Source organism: Muntiacus reevesi, chromosome 1 (genome assembly GCF_963930625.1).
Source record: "Muntiacus reevesi chromosome 1, mMunRee1.1, whole genome shotgun sequence".
Classification (NCBI taxonomy): Eukaryota; Metazoa; Chordata; class Mammalia; order Artiodactyla; family Cervidae; genus Muntiacus; species Muntiacus reevesi.
The window spans coordinates 196,526,050-196,542,742 of NC_089249.1; the positions used below are offsets into that span (position 1 = coordinate 196,526,050).

The 16,693-nt window shown below is 44.5% G+C and overlaps 1 protein-coding gene and 1 non-coding gene across 2 annotated transcripts in view; both read right to left on the bottom strand.

Moving 5' to 3' along the window:
* Positions 1-16,693, bottom strand: part of VAV1 (vav guanine nucleotide exchange factor 1) — a 63,798-nt gene that overhangs the window by 9,884 nt on the left and 37,221 nt on the right. The window contains exons 14-23 of the mRNA XM_065933389.1: positions 16,026-16,158; positions 15,118-15,227; positions 14,147-14,248; positions 13,803-13,900; positions 13,692-13,714; positions 13,309-13,354; positions 10,527-10,663; positions 10,131-10,196; positions 6,786-6,817; positions 1,689-1,805 (exon numbers count right to left, since the gene is read on the bottom strand). Of these exons, the coding sequence (XP_065789461.1) occupies positions 1,689-1,805; positions 6,786-6,817; positions 10,131-10,196; positions 10,527-10,663; positions 13,309-13,354; positions 13,692-13,714; positions 13,803-13,900; positions 14,147-14,248; positions 15,118-15,227; positions 16,026-16,158 (864 nt within the window). The remainder of the gene's footprint in view (positions 1-1,688; positions 1,806-6,785; positions 6,818-10,130; positions 10,197-10,526; positions 10,664-13,308; positions 13,355-13,691; positions 13,715-13,802; positions 13,901-14,146; positions 14,249-15,117; positions 15,228-16,025; positions 16,159-16,693) is intronic.
* On the bottom strand, positions 2,759-2,831 carry TRNAG-UCC (transfer RNA glycine (anticodon UCC)). The gene has a single exon. It is a non-coding gene; the product is annotated as a tRNA-Gly (tRNA).

Sequence of the window (16,693 nt, forward strand, 5' to 3'; positions counted from 1 at the left end):
CCAGGCTCCCCTGTCCACGGAATTCTCCAGGCAAGAATACTGGAGTGAGTTGCCATTTCCTTCTCCAGGGGGTGTTGTTGACCAAGGGATCGAACCTGGGTCTCCCGCATTGCAGGCAGGGCAGCCCCAACTGGACCACCAGGGAATTCCCTAGAGCGTACATCCTGATCACATAGAAATATGAGATGAGTTATTGTGTCCTTGTTGGGTAGAGAGTTGGGCACTGAGACCCACCCTCATCTCAAAAGGCTGGACTGTCAAGTCAAAAAGCTCCATTCTCAGGGGGAAAAAAGTGTTCTAGAAAAACTCCACCCATCAGTACAGCAGGGACCATTTGAGTCTGTTTGTCTCACACTCAAAATAGAAAAGTTACACTTAAGAATTCCTCACCTTAACCTCACCTTCTTATGGGTTTAGCATTTATACTTAAACCACCTGCATAGACTGGGAAACTAAGGAATTAAACAAAACTATTTCAATCTGAAAAAGAAGTAAACTTGTTGGTGATTCCCAACGGAAGCAAATGCAAAATCTCTGGAGACCCAAGCAGCAAAGATACCCATGGGGAAAGCCCCACTTATCATCACAAGACAAAATGAAAAAACCAACAAGGAAACGAGTCACCACAAGAAAGAAGCTGCACCCAAGACAAACAAAAAGGCAGGGCAGCCAGGGTCCGCAAGACTTGGGTCCAGACTGCATTTCTGCCTCTTAGGGCATCACCAATCAATGGACATGAGTTGGAGCAAACTCCGAGAGATGGTGAAGGGCAGGGAAGCCTGGTGTGCTGCAGTCCATGGGGTCACAAAGAGGCAGAAACTACATAGCCACTGAACAACAAAGAATATGCTTAATGTCCCCTTAGAGCCTTGCTTAAGAAGCTTATCTTTTTTCTGTGGGTTACCAATCAATGAAAAAAAAATAAAAAACAAAAATTAAAAACACACAGGCCCCTACAGGAGCTCAATAAAAAGTGACTATTGTTAACGTACAATAGTCAATCATCTTGACAGGGACAGAATAAAGGGACAAGTAGGTGATTAAACAGTCAATCCCACTAGGGGATTGTAAATAGAAAAATATGGGAGACCCCTGTAAGTTAATGATTACTCAAGAAAGAAGATTTGCTTAACCACAAAACCAAGCAGGCTTGCTTAGTCACATAACCATGTAACAGAGGCTCGGGACATGCCCCAAAACAATTAAAAAATGGTGACATGAGCCCCTCCTCCTGCCCCGTGAACTCAGTAAGTTAATGAATCCTAGGACATGCTCTCTGCACACAAGAAGAATAATTGGCGGACCACACAGGGACAAGAAACTCCTCTACTCAACCTGGGGGAGGAGGAGCTGATGCTGGAAGCATGACATCTATCTATTCAAGAAAGTCAAAGAAGTTCTCTTCCCCCTCCCCACTTTTCCTTGGCTTATGAAATTGTAGGCCGGTGAGTCCTCAGGGCACAGCATTTCTGGCCCGCCCGTTGGTAAACCTCACAAGCATCCTATCCTAGTAAGTCACTTCTTATCTCTCACTTTGCCTCTCGCTGAGTTCTCTTCCTGCGCTGAGACATAAAGGACTGGTACTAGAGCTCTTCAGAGCCCCCGGACACAATACCCGAATGGTTACATCCTAAGCACCTGAAGTGCTCAGCCCACAAGGGGAAACGGGCCAGGGAAGAAGAAATTACTTAATGCTGATGGCAAATTCTGCGGCATCCTTCACCCTCTGCCGCACCAAGAATGTCCCATCCGAGCGGTTGGTGAGAATGCTTTCCGCCCCGGCTCGCTCCATGGGGCCAGCGTACCTGTAAGACATACCAAGAAGAGAGGTTCACATCACTCTGATGGGTACACCTAGGGGAGGCAGTGGGCATTAGACACGTGTAAGGCACACCCAAGCTTTCACAACTGGATTGCGGGAGACAACACAATCCTTTGGGTGTAGCTGTGTCTCAGTGCGATACAGGAAGAAATATATTTGTTCTCTGTGCTTTCCACCCTTTCCTGGCACATAGCTCCTAAGACCTTTGCAATCTCCAATATGTCTTTTTAAAATTTGTGTTTATTTCTATTTTTGGCTGTGTTGGGTCTCTGTTGCTGTGTACACTTTTCTCTAGCTGTGGCACAGGGGCTCAGGAGTTGGGGCACACAGGCCTAGTTGCTCCACAGCAGGTGGGATCTTCCCAGATCAGGGATCTAACCCGTGTCTCCTTCATTGGCAGGCAGGTTCTTTACCTCTGAACCACCAGGGAAGCCCATTAAGTGTCTTTTTGTATGCTAATAAGCTGATTGGGGCTCTTCTTTTTTTTAGTATTGACTTTTATTTACTTGGCTGCCCTGGGTCTTAGTTGAGGCATGTAGGATCATCCGTCTTCGTCACAGCTTGCAAATTAGTAGCTGCATGTGGGATCTAGTTCCCTGACCAGGGATCGAACTCAGGCCCCTTGCATGGGGAGCTTGGAGTCTTAGCCACTAGACCAGGGAAGCCCCTGGGGGCTCTTTAATAGCCTCAGGATGAGGGTTAGTAGTCAGAAGAACCATGTGATTAGAGGCTTGAAATTTTCAGCCCTGCCCCACCGCCACATCTGCGAAGATGGAGGTTGAGTCCATCACCAATGACCCATAATTTAATCAATCTTGCCTATATGAAGATGCCTCAACCGAACTCCAACCAAATAGTTGTGATTTTTTTTTTTGCGGGGGGTGGGGGGAGTGGTGTGGGGATTCCCAACCACCACCACGTCATATGGGATCCTACTTCCCTGACCAGGGATCAAACCTGTGCCCTCTGCATGGGAAGTGCAAAGTCTTAACCACTGGACTACCAGGGAAGTCCCAACCAAAGTGTCTGGAGAGATTCCAGGTTGGTGAGCACAGAGAGATACTGGGGGTGGGGTGGGCAGTTGCAAGGCCAGAGAGAGCATGGAAGCCCCGTCCCGTTTCCCCGCACCTTGCCCCAAGCAACTCTTCCAGCTGACTCTTCCTGATTGGAATCCTTTGATGATAAACAGGTAGTCTAGTAAGGAAACTATTTCTACAAGTTCTTGGAGTTTGTGTTAGCAAATTATCAAACCCAAGGAGGGGGCTATGGGAAGCCCCCATTTGTAGCTGGTGGATTAGAAGTCTGGGTGACCCAGGCTTGTGATTGTCACCTAAAGTGGAGGGGTATCTCTTGAAGCGTGTTAGTCACTTAGACGTGTCCGACTCTTTGCAACTCTGTGGACTGTGGCCCACCAGGCTCCTCGGCCCACAGGATTCTCCAGGCAAGAATACTGGAGTGGGTTGCCATCTCCTTCTCGAGCTGATCTTCCCAATCCAGGGACTGAACCCAGGTCTCCTGCACTGCACACGGATGTTTTTTACCATGTGAGCTAGGTAAACCAAGCTAGAGGCCGAGACCTTAATCTATGGGATTTGTCGCTAACTCCAGACAAATAGTGTCAGAATTGAATTGAATTGTAGCACACCCAAGCTGGTGTCTGTAGAATTAGAGAATTATTAGGTGTGGAGAAAAAAAAAAAAACCACCACACATTTGGTTTCAGAACTATTGAGAATATGAGTATAGGAAAACAGCTGTGGGTTTTTTTTCCTTTTACTCTGAAATTTGGCATTTCTGGAAAGGTATTTACTGAGTGTCCACTGTCTGCCCATCTTTGTGGTCACCAGGATGGAAATAGGATGAGGAGAGTGAGACACAGCCTCAGGTACAAAAATTAAAGGGCAAGCCAAAAAACTCAGTCATCAGGGTAAATAACAACAAACAAGTAATAACAAAGAAAATAAGCAGCACTTCAATATTTTCTAAATCGCAAAAGCAGCCATACAAAGGAATGAAGTACTGATTAAGTGCTATAAGGTGAATGAACCCTGAAAACGTGGTGCTGAGTGGGAGAAGCCAGTCACAAAGGGCACACAGTGTAAAATTCCATTTATATGAAACACCCAGAACTGGCAAATTCATGGAGACAGAAAGTGTGTTCACGGCTGTCAGGGCTTGGGGAGGGTCCCTGTTAACAAGGGGGGCATTTCTTTTGGGGGTAATGAAAATGTTTCAGAGCTAGAGAGAGCTGCTGGTTGCATACCATTGTGAATGTACTAAATATCATTTAATATAAATGTGAAAAATAAAGAAAGATGTGACTATGAATATATTTATGCTGTAAGTGCAAATATACAACAGAAATAATATATATTAATTATAGCTAATATATAATTATATATAATGTATCAGCAAGAATATGAATATATTAATAGCATAAATTTAAGAATATAACATTAAAATATACATTAGCATTAAATATACACTAAATATACATTAATATACATTAATATAGATAACATATAATTATAAGTGATATAAAATATGATGTCAATGTGTTTATGCTATAAATATAAACATTAATATATAACAAGTAATATATATTAATTATATACTATATAATTATAGACATTACATATGGAATTAGTATATAACATAAATAATATACACTATAGATAATGCATTTATGATATAAATATGAATTATTTTTATATATAAAATGAATGTGTATGTAAATATATAACAATTTATATTATATACCATAATTACAGATAATATATGTGTGAATATGCCTATATGCTCTAAGTGTGAATATAACATAAATAATATATGTTAATCATACATTTTTGTTGTTGTTAAGTCGATTAATCATGTCTGACTCTTTGCAATCCCATGCACTACAGCTGGCCAGGCTTCTTTGTCCATGGGATTTCCCAGGCAAGAATACTGAAGTGGGTTGCCATTTCCTTCTCCAGGGGACCTTCCTGGCCCAGGGATCAAACCCACATCTCCTGCATTTGTCAAATATTAGCAGGCAGATTCTTTACTGCTGAGCCACCAGGGCTTCCCATAATATAAACATATAACCTAATGTGTATTAATTATATATTTTGTAATATATAACTAGCTACATTATGCAATATACAATTATCTTGATAAATGTGAATATGTAATATAAGTGTAAATAATAACATAAATGCCATTTTAAATGGTGAGTTTTATGTCATGTGAATTTTACCTCAATTTTGAAACTAAATTTTAAAAAATCCATGGTGAATAAACTGCCGAAACTTTACATAAGGACAAGATCTGACTCTGCACGTGCCTGGCTGACCACAATTCACCTCTCCCTACTCCCAGCGCTGTCATATCCTGTAGTGATTTACAGTTTTGATAGTTTGCCCATCATAGTTGTTTTTTTATTCTTTGCTTTTGTTTGATAAAACATCACATTAAAAGAGTGTGGCTCTCAAAAAAAGAAGAGCATGGCTCTCAAAGTTTGAGCTTTGGGCACCCCCTTCAATCCTGTTGCACCCAAAGTCAGGGTCTCTCTCTCCTGACCCCAGGTCCGGCCGTGGTGGCCTCACCTGACCACATCTGACAGGGCAGGGATAGTGAGCACCCTGCCTCAGGTGAGCAGAGTTTAAACCCTGGGTCTGCCACCCAGCTGCCCCGTGACCTCAGGAACTGAGTGTGCTCCTCTGAGCCCTAATCGCCTTCTCTGAAAAGAGGAGATAAAACTGCCCATCACAGAGGAGCATTTTTGACAAAAGGCAAAGACGCAGTTGAAGCACCTCATACGTGGTGGGTGTTCACCACACGGGAGCGTTGTAATAAGGCTGTGTAATAAGGTTGGGCTTTGAAGTCCTGCAGACTTGGGTCCGAATCCCACCTCTTTGACTTCCTTGCTTTGTGACACTGAACAAGTTACTTGCTGCTGTCTGGGTCTCGGTTTCCTCCGTTGCAGAAAGAGATTAAGAAGAGTATGCACTCAAAGCATTAATACAAGAATTGCCCTTAAAATGCTGACACAGTGGTCATAAAAACAATACCACAGTGCGTCAAGTCTAAGATATCAATCATTGTAAAATGCACCATGCTTTCACAGGCAATTACGAAATAAAAATTACTGGTTTCCCTGGTGGCTCAGATGGTAAAGAATCTGCCCGGAGAAGGGAATGGCTACCCATTCCAGGATTCTTGCCTGGACAGAGGAGCCTGGCAGATTACAGTCCATGAGGTCACAGAGTCTGACACGACTGAGCAACTTAGCGTGCACATGCACCCATAAAATTAGGCAGAAGAACTGAGACACCACTGATTGTAAGAGCCATTCCAATGCCAGAGGCGTTAAACAGTAAGAGGGTAAAATATGCATTTTACAATGGATGAAATGTGGTCATAACAGTTAATGCTAATAAGAACAGATAATAAAGTGCTTTTTGCATGTCAGGAATAGAGCTTAGCGCTTTACAGGCTCATGGAAACTTCTTAACAGCCTTATGAATCAGATATTGTTACCACTCTGTTTTCCAGGAAGGAGAGCTGAAGCACAGAGAAGCTGAGTTACTGGCTAAAGGTCACACAGCTGGATTATGTTAGAGTCAGGATTGGAACCAAAGTCAGTGGGCTCCGAAGCAACAGCATAAACCTCCATCCCTCACTGTGCTCTAAGCAGTAGGTTCTCAAAAGAAGGCAGGGGGAGAGGGAGAAGTAGCTCCCATTATATTGTCACCGTCATTTTCTTTCCATTAGAACCTAATATCCCAAAGTCAAGGACCCTCTTTGGTCTGTGCTCTCTCCTCAGCAGCCCCCAGTGGAGGGCTGGACCCAGTAGTTAATGCCCAAAGTTTGAAGAATGAATAACTGACTTCTTTGCAGCCCCTTGTGGCACCCCAATGTCCAGCCCAAACATCCACCCCAAAGCACCCCAAGCTGAAAATAAGAAAGATGGTTCTACTCACCAGAGATGAACGGACAGGTCCTGAGGGGGACCCTGGGGACACAAACAGAGACGGAGACTTAGGGAAAAGGGTTCAGCGTGGCAGCAGACTTCAGGACACTGCATTCATTCATTCCACTGTCATGTATTGGGGGTCTATTATGTGCCAGGCACTGTGCTCTTCTCTGGAAATACAGCCCCAGAATCCAGTGGGAGAGATCAGTCCACCCCTCCCAGATGAATCAGCTTTAAAGAGGCAGCAACGTGTGTAGGCAGAAACTGGAAAGACATTCAGATCTTGACATGTGAATGCCAAGTCCCATGGAAAGGATCCTGGCTCCTTGGAAAAATGGTTGATTCCAAGATTGGGGCAGAAAAAGTACAAGAGCAGCCTGCTCCTGTCCTAAACAGTAAGGAAGGGCTCAGAGAACAATGAGGTTATGTCAAAAGGACAGAGGAGCCAGGCTGAAGGGGCTCCCACTGGTCCAGTGAACCAGTGACGTTGCCCAGTCATGTCCAACTCTTTGCGACCCCATGGACTATAGCCTACCAGGCTCCTCCATACATGGAATTTTCCAGGAAACAGGACCGGAGTGGGTTGCCATTTCCTTCTCCAGGGGACCTTCCCCACCCAGGGATCAAACCCAGGCCTCCCGCATTACAGGCAGACGCTTTACTCTCTGAGCCACCAGGGAAGCCCTAAGCCCACTGGTCCAGGCCAGGACAACATTAAAATAAAAATCCAGGAACATTTCCTGAGATAGATAACACACAGATACACAGATAGACACATAGATGATTAACAGATACATAGATAAATACAGAGATGATAATTAGATACATAAATGACTGATAGAGACAGAGATGGATATATAGATAGATACATAGATAATGCATGGATACACAAGTACATAGACACACAGATGATTGCTACATAGATACACAGATAAATATATAGATGATTATTAGATAGATCCATAGATAATTGATACATAGATGCAGACGGATAGATGGATAGACACACAGATACATAGATATGCAGGTGACTGACAGATTCATAGATACAAAGATGATTGATTGATAGATACATACATACATAATGCACAGATACATAGAAGAGACAGTTCTTTACAATAAGTGAAAGTGAAAGTGAAGTTGCTCAGTCTTGTCCAACTCTTTGGGACCCCATGGACTGTAGCCTAACAGGCTCCTACGTCCATGGGATTTTCCAAGCAAGAATATTGGAGTGGGTTGCCATTTCCTTCTCCAGGAGATCTTCCTGACCTTGGGATTGAACACAGGTCTCCTTCATTGTAGGCAGACACTTTACCGTCTGAGCCACCAGGGAAGTCCTTTTTACAATAGAATATCAGCTAATAACTTAGGAAGAATAATGGAGTTAAAAATTCATAATGCAACTCCACAGCGGAGAAAGGACCCCAAGCCAAAGAAAAAAAAAGGAAAAGATATTTTCTGGAAAATTGGTAAAGTGCAAATACATACTCTGAATTACATAATATATAATTTATACATTATAATTTCTAATATGTGATAATTTATAATAATAGAATATCCATGCTGAATTTCATGTTTTCAAAAGTCACACTAGGAATATACAAGAGAAGGTTCCTGTTCTTGGCAGGTATTCAGAGATTAAATGTGAAATGTGTCTGTAAACTTACTTTGAAATGTCTCAATAAAAAATAAATAATAAGACATTTTCTAAATAAATAAAATGTTCAGAGAAAGATGACAGAGCCAATGAGACAAAATGTTAACAACTGGTGGTCTGACTAAGAGATATATGGGAGTTCTTTGCATTATTCTCATGACTTTTCTGGGAGTCTGAAATTACATAAAATGAAAGCAAAAAAAATGGGAGGCTATTGTCTCCCATTTGTCTCTGCAGGCTCCTATGAGGGCTACAAAATGGGCAGTGGGGTAGTGAGGAAGAATGAGGTTTGGGGAGAGTGGGGAAGATTTGAAGTCATTATCAAGATGGGGAAATCAAGAGAGTGGGAAACAGGTGAAGAAAGACAAGCGCCAGGCAGAGGGGTGGGCAGGTCTGCTCCCTGCAGAAGGAGGCACAGGGGATGTGACCCCATAGAGGACTCTATTTGGTGCCTCTGAAGGAATGCAGGGGTTGGCCAGCCTTCTGAACCCCTGTTCCTTCCCCAGGTGATGGAGAAGATCTTCATACAAGAAGAATCAAGGATGGAGGTTCTTTAAAAAACTAAAAATACAGCTACCATATGACTCTGAAATCCCACTCCTAGGCACATATACAGACAAAAACGTGGTCCAAACGGATACACGTGCCCCAATGTTTACCACTGCACTGTTTACAATAGCGAGGACATGGAAGCAGCCTAAATGTCCATTGTCAGAGGAACAGACAAAGAAGATGTGATACGCACATAAAATGAAATACTACCCAGCCATTGAAAAGAATAAAATAATGCCTTGTCAGCAATGTAGATGGAACTAGAGATTGGCTTCTCTGGTGGTTCAGATGGTAAAGAATCCACCTGTAATGTGGGAGACCTAGGTTCGATTCCTGGGTTGGGAAGAGCCCCTGGAGGAGGGCATGTCAACCCACTCCAGTATTCTCGCCTGGAGAATCCCCATGGACAGAGGAGCCTGCGGGCTACAGTCCATGGGGTCACAAAGAGTCAGACATGACTGAGCAACCAAGCACAGAGTTTGCCATACTGAGTGAAAGAAGTCAGACAGAGAAGCAGAGACATCATATGACATCCATTTTATGCTAAATCTAAAAAGACATGATACAAATGAACTTATTTACAAAACAGAAACAGAGTCACAGGAACTTAGAGAATAAACTTATGGTTGCTGAGGAAAGGATGGGAGAAAGGGAGAGTTGGGAATTTTGAGAGGGGCATGTATACCCTGCTATATTTAAAATAGATAACGAACAAGGATCCGCTGTATAGCACAGGGAACTCTGCTCAATGTCATGTGGCAGCCTGGATGGGAGCAGGGTTTGGGGGAGAATGGATACATGTATATGTATGACTGAGTCCCTTTTCTGCCCACCGGAAGCTATCACAACATTGTTCACTGGCTATACTCCAAGACAAAATTAAAGGTCAATTTTAAAAAATCATATGTTCATGTGTATGTAATAAAAACTGAAATGTAAAACATAAAAAGAACCAAGGAGAAAAGGACTGGCCATCCTTCCCAGGGTGAACCTCTCTCTGGGCTCAGTCAGCAAGGTAGGGAGTGACATGCCATGATGGACAGCCCCTCCTGATCTCAGGAGCATTCCCCTCAGTGCTGCCCACCCTCACAGGACCCTCTCTGCACCCCCGTGCCCTCACTCCAACCAGACTGAGGCACTCACATGCACATAGGGCTTGACCCTATTGCAGGGAAACCAGCCGACTTCATTGGTAGATGTATTCCTTCCCTGAAAAGATGGAAGGGAGAGATGGACAGAGAGGTTACAGGCAGCCACCCTGCTTGTGTGTATCCATCTTTCACCCAATAGCCACTCTGCTTGGCTATCTCTCCATGACCTGGAATGACCCAGAGAGGGACTAACCAGTATCAACTTCTGGAAATACCACCAGCCCAGATAGGCCAGGTCAGGGCCAGAAATCCCCGTAGACGTCACCCTGCCCGGAGCAAACTTCCATTGCCAGAGTCCAGTGGGAGCATGATCCCACTCCCAAGGCCACCTACACCCTGACCCCACGTTCAGGTCCTTCCCCGTCATTCCCAAGGCCCCAACCTATACCTCCCACCAGTTCTGTTCGGCTTCAGCCTTAGTGAGCTCCACGATGTCTCCCGGGTTGAGGCGTAGAAAAGGTCCAATGGCTCCAGGGGGTGGGGGCAGCCCGTAGTATTCCTGACACACCTCCATCTTGGGCAGGCCTGGAGGGGAGGAGACGGGAGGGGATGATACCGTGAAAGTCCAGGACTTTCAAACCCAAGTCTCGCCACCCGGCAGGATGGCTAAGTTAAAAAGACAGACAATACCAAGTGGTGGCAAGGATATGGAGCAACTGGAAGACATCTGGATTCCTGGATTTTTTTTTTTTTTAATTTGAAGAAGTTTTTAATAAGAAAGCATCTAAAATAAATTTTTTTTGTATAAATGGGAAGGGTGACCATGGCTCCACAGCTCATTTCTGCATGACTAGTAGGAACCCACTTTGGAAAACTGCTGGGCACTATTCACTAAAGCTAATTCCACTCACGAATACATCACCAAGAGAAGTGAAACACAGGTCCCCAGAGTCGTAGCTGAAGAATGTTCACAGCAGCTCTATTCACGAGAGCCAAAAAATTGGCAACATACCCAATGTCTTTAACAAGATGGATAAACACAGCATGAAATAACCATATCATGGAATACCATACAGCAGTGAAAAAGAACGAGTGACTGCTTCAAGCAGATACACTAATATTCTGTGAGAGTCCATGCTATACAACTTCATTTGTATGAAGTTAAAGGGCAGGCAAAACTAATCTATGCTGATAGAGGTCAGAAAGTGGCTCCCTCTGGGAGACAGGACAGACTAGCAGTGGGTATGACCAGCGCCATCCAATAAAACTTTCTGTGATGAAGGAAGTGTTCTATACATTGATCTGAGTGGTGGTTACATGGGTAGAGATTCAGTGAGCCATATTCTTAAGATTTATTCATTTTACACACTTTATGGTATGTATTTTCTATCTCAAAAGAAATATATCTGTCTCATAGAAAATTATATATATATATATATATTTCAATAGGAAATTATAGAAAATTACATGTCTCTGTCTCAATAGAAAATAATTATATATATCCATGTAAAACAGATATGAGCAAGAGTATGTATATATATATATATATATATATATGCAAACATATATGTGAACATATACATATTGTTTAAGTATCTATATGGTGGATATATACACACAGACACACATTCATATATATTTTCTCCTACTGAGGACATCTGGGTTGTTTCTGGTTTTTGACCAGTAAAGCTAATATGTACATTTTTTATAAAGTTGATTTTATACATATATATTATTACATTATATACATGTATAGCATATATCATATATGTATTCCCACTGTTGACCATATTTGAGTTGGTTCTAATTTTTAGCTATTACAAATAAAGCTGAAGTACCTATAGCTATAGACATAGAACTATAGCTATCTACAGATATAGATATAGACAGAATGACAGATATGAAACTGAATCTTTATATTGATTCTGAACAAAGAGTTTATTTTTCTTGGCCACACCAAATTCTTTTTTTTACTTTGTGGCCACACTGTGCAGCATGCAGGATCTTTGCTCCCCGGCCAGGGATCAAATCCACACCTCCTTCATTGCAAGGCAAATTCTTAACCACTGGACCACTTGGGAGGTCCCCCCTAGTTCTTGAATAAAGTCTTGCCCTACTCACCCCCAGCTTCCTAGGTTTTGCACGTGCTGTTCCCTCTGCCTGGACCACTCCTGCCACCTCATCCGTCTAACTCCACCTCATCTTTCACGTGTCCACTTTCGTGCCTCCTCCTCTGAGCAGCGTTCCCTGGTGGCTCAGATTCATCAGGTCTCCCACTGTGATGCTCTGGAAAACCCTCTACTCCTATCACCTCAACTGGAATAACTTAGCCAAACCCTGTCTCCCGCTCTGCACCTGGGAGCTTTGGGGGGACAGGGAGTATCCCGTTTTTAGTCACCAGTTTACCTCAGAGGATATATACAATAGATGTTGAATAAAAGTTTCTCATCGTGACTGTGATCCCACAGACAATGTTAACATATACATGAATCCAGCCTTTCTACCACCTCCCCCAGGCTAAAAAAAATTCTGGCTTGGTCAAACTGCATCTCCTGCTCCTTACCTTTCAGGCAGACTATGCTTTGCTGAAACCACCCTATTACGATAAGATTCTGTGACACAGAATCCAGGGGAGAGGGCATGACGTGTGCCCAGCCAGCTAAGACTGCAGATGGAGTTTGTCAGCAAACAAAAAAAGGGAGGGTGGCCAGTGAATAATAAAGGTGAATGGGAGGGGGTGGAGGAATAAACTGGGAATTTGAGATGGACAGATGCACACTACTATATATAAAGAGATAAACAACAAGGACTTACTTATAATACAGGGAACTATATTCAATATCTTAAAATAACCTACAATGGAAAAGAATCTGAAAAATATCTGTATAACTAAATCACTTTGCTGTATATCTGAATCACTGTAAATCAACTAAACTTCAATTTTAAAAAACACCTGTGTACATAAAAAAGTGAATGGGAGGAAAGAGCATGGTAACAAGAATTGCCATGTTCCAAGCACCCCCTTCACAGTGTTTAAGCAAAGCTAATAACAAACTGACTTCACCATTTAAAACTTCCTTTCAAGTTTCTGGGACTAGAACAGATGCCTTATTATAAGTAGGATGTTATGTGGTCATTAACATAATCATTGAGATCTCTCCCTGGGTCAGCATCACTGAGGCAAAGACTAGATTTCTTTCTGTCCTGCAGAGTGTCCTCTGCTGACTCACCCAGCTCATTCCTCTTTTTGTCTTGAGCCCGCCGATGCGCCTTATCCTGGAGGGAGAGACCAAAAAAGCGAGCATGACTATCTGCACCCAGTCCAGGGGCTCCTCAGCCCTCATCTGCCTGCGTGCGCCTGCTCAGTCACTCAGTTGTGTCAGACTCTTTGCAACCCCAGGGACTGTAGCTCGCCAGGCTCCTCTTTCCATGGGATTTCCCAGGCAAAAATAGTGGAGTGGGTTGCCATTTCCTACTCCAGGGGATCTTCTAGAGCCAGGGATCGACTGGGCATCCAGCCAAGAGCCACACCCACTGATAGAGTCTCCCAGATCCTTCCTTCCTGACTCCTACCCCAATTTTCCATGCACAGAAAGGAACTTGGGGGTCTTACCTTCCTCATAGTTCCTGAATAATCTATGGGAGGGTAAAGGATATACTGGTTAGAATGGGGTGGGGGGAGCTCTCACGCAGAAACCCACCTCCCAGTTCAGTCCCCTAGTACCTTGTCCATGTCGACCACAAGGAGGGACCCTCCCAAGACACTCCTTATGTGCGGGGGCTCGGCACCGTTGACAGCGGTACCCCTGATAGAAAGTGCCTCTGAGATGCAAGGAGGAGATAAAGGAAGGAGTCAGTGGTGCTGAACAAACACAGCCAATCATTTTGCCAACAACATAAAGGGCCCCTTTGGGTTTTCTTTAGAGCAGAAAAGAGACGGAGAAGCTGAAAATCAAAGGAGAGCCTCCGCCCTCCCAGCTCAGGGGCATGATGGCCAGGGGAGCCCCCCCACCAAAGAGGAAGAGACAACCCACCCCAGCATCCAGGTCCATCCTCCCAGACTCCCACCTCAGCAGCATCTGGCAAGCCTTGCAGGATGTTGTCTCCTCAAAGGAAAACATCTGGAAGTCATGACCATTGGCAGTGGCGTTCTCGGGGTAGATGTTGGAGCTGGCGAGGGAAGAGAATTCCATGCAGTGGAACAGGATTCAGCCATTAAAGGGAATGAGGCACCTGGACACGCTGCAACGTGGATGGATCAAGACCTCTTTCCCTTTTTACGGCTAAATACTGTTCCATGCATGGATATGCCCTATTGTGTTTCTCCATCCACCCACTGACGGACATTTGGATTGTGACCACCATTCTGCTATTGTGAATAGTGCTGCGGGGAACATAGGTGGAGACAGAAAGTGGGTGAGTGGGTGCCAGGGGCTGGGAGTTGGGAAAACAGGAAGTGATCGCTGCTTGAGTGCAGGGTCTCATCTTGTGGTTTGAAGATGTTTTGGAACTAGATAGAGGTGATGGCCGCACAGGGTGAATTTACTAAATACCACTGAATTGTGCACTTTTTAGAAGGTTTTTTTTTTAATGTGGACCATTTTAAAAGTCTTCATTGAATGTGTTACAATATTGCTTCTATTTTTTATGTCTTGGTTTTTTTGCCACAAGGCATGTAGGATCTTAGTTCCCTGACCAGGGATTGAACTCACACCCCCCTGCACTGGAAGGGGGAGTTTCAACCATTGAACTGCCAGGGAAGTCCCAGGACTGTGCACTTCAAAATCGCCAAGTTTTTGTTATGTGAATTTCATTTCAAGAAAGAGAAGGAGGAAGACAAGGAGGAAGGATTTCCAGGCTGGTAATGGAAAATCGTGACCACCTGGCATTCTGGGGATGCAGACTGTCTTGAAAGCCTGTCCCTCCCATTTCCCAGAGGAAGAAGCTGAGGTTCTGTGTGACCCCATGGCAGGGTGAGACTAAAGTCCAAAACTGCCTAACGTCCCCTGAGGATGGAAAGATGGAGGAGGGGGTCTCACATGGCCATCTCGAATTGCTCCATCCACTTCTTCTTTAGCTCCCGTGTCTTGAAGAACAGCTCATAGCCCTGGGCACCTTGGTCCTCGATCAGGAGGAACATGTGAGTCCACTGCAGAGAAGCAGGGTTCAAAATGAAGGCACCCACCCTGTGGAGGGTGGGACCACAAGCCCATTGACCCTACTGCTCTGGGGAGGAAGGGGTCAAGCCAACTACAGCCTGTCTGCTCCCAGGAGAGCTATGTAAAGGGCTTCCCAGGAGAAGCAAATACACATCCACAAATCTAGATTCATACACACGCATACTTCTACTTATGGCTGATTCACGTTGACTACGGCAGAAAGCAACACAATATTGTAAAGCAATTATCCTCCAATGAAAAACAAATTTAAATAAAAATTTTAAAAAATTAAAAAACAAAATCACACTCGGGACTTCCATGGCTGTCCAGTGGTTAAGACTCCATACTTCCACTGCAGGGGTTGTGAGTCTGATCCTTGATGGGGGAACTAAGATCCCACATGCCACGTGGCCAAAATAAATAAATTAAAAATTTTTAATTAGTTTATTTAATTGGAGGCTAATTACTTTACAACATTGTAGTGATTTTTGCCATACATTGACATGAATCAGCCATGGGTGTACATGTGTCCCCCATCCTGAACCCCCCACCCACCGCCCTCCCCATCCCATCCCTCAGGGCTGTCCCACTGCACCGGCTTTGAGTGCCCTGTTTCATGCATTGAACTTGGACTGGTGATCAATTTCACATAAGGTAACATACATGTTTCGATGCTAAATCTCACACACACAAACACACACTGGCATTCCAAGGGCCAAGTAGAGAGCTCAAGTGGCATTGAGGGTCCCCTGCATTGGGGTCCCCCAGTTACCACCTCCGAGCCTTACCTTCTTATTGTCCCTCTCTCCTGAGGAGTCATCTCGAACCTGGAAGCTATGCAGGTTCACAAAGTCCTTGAGGTCGTAGGAGTCCCCTCGGCGCTTACAGATGAGCAGAGCTTTGTCAAGCAGGAAGGCATACCTGGAGGCAGTCAAGTGTCCCTGTCTGGCTCCTCCCTAGGCACCCACCTCCCTAAGTTCAGCCAGCTCTCCACCTGATCCCCTCCTACTTTCTGGGCCCACTCTGCTGTCAATCTAGGATTCTGGCTCTCTTCTCCCCAGTGGCCAACTTGGCCACACCTACCTGTCTATCTTGACCTCACCCATTTGATTCTTGCTGTTCCTGCCACCTGTCCTTGGCTCCACCCACACAACCATGCTGGCTTTGCCTCTCCTCTCAGTCTAGGCTCCACCCACTGGTCCATATGGCCCCACCCACCTACCTCAGATGGTAAGGAATCCGCCTGCAATGCGGGAAACCCAGGTTCGATCCCTAGGTTGGGAAGATCCCCTGGAGAAGGGAATGGCAACCCACTCCAGTATTCTTGCCTGGAGATTCCCAAGAACAGAGGAGCCTGGCGGGCTACAGTCTATGGGATCGCAACGAGTCGGACACGCCTGGGCGACTAACATTTTAGTTAGTCTGTCTGTCTAGAAATAGCACCAAGCCCTTGCCC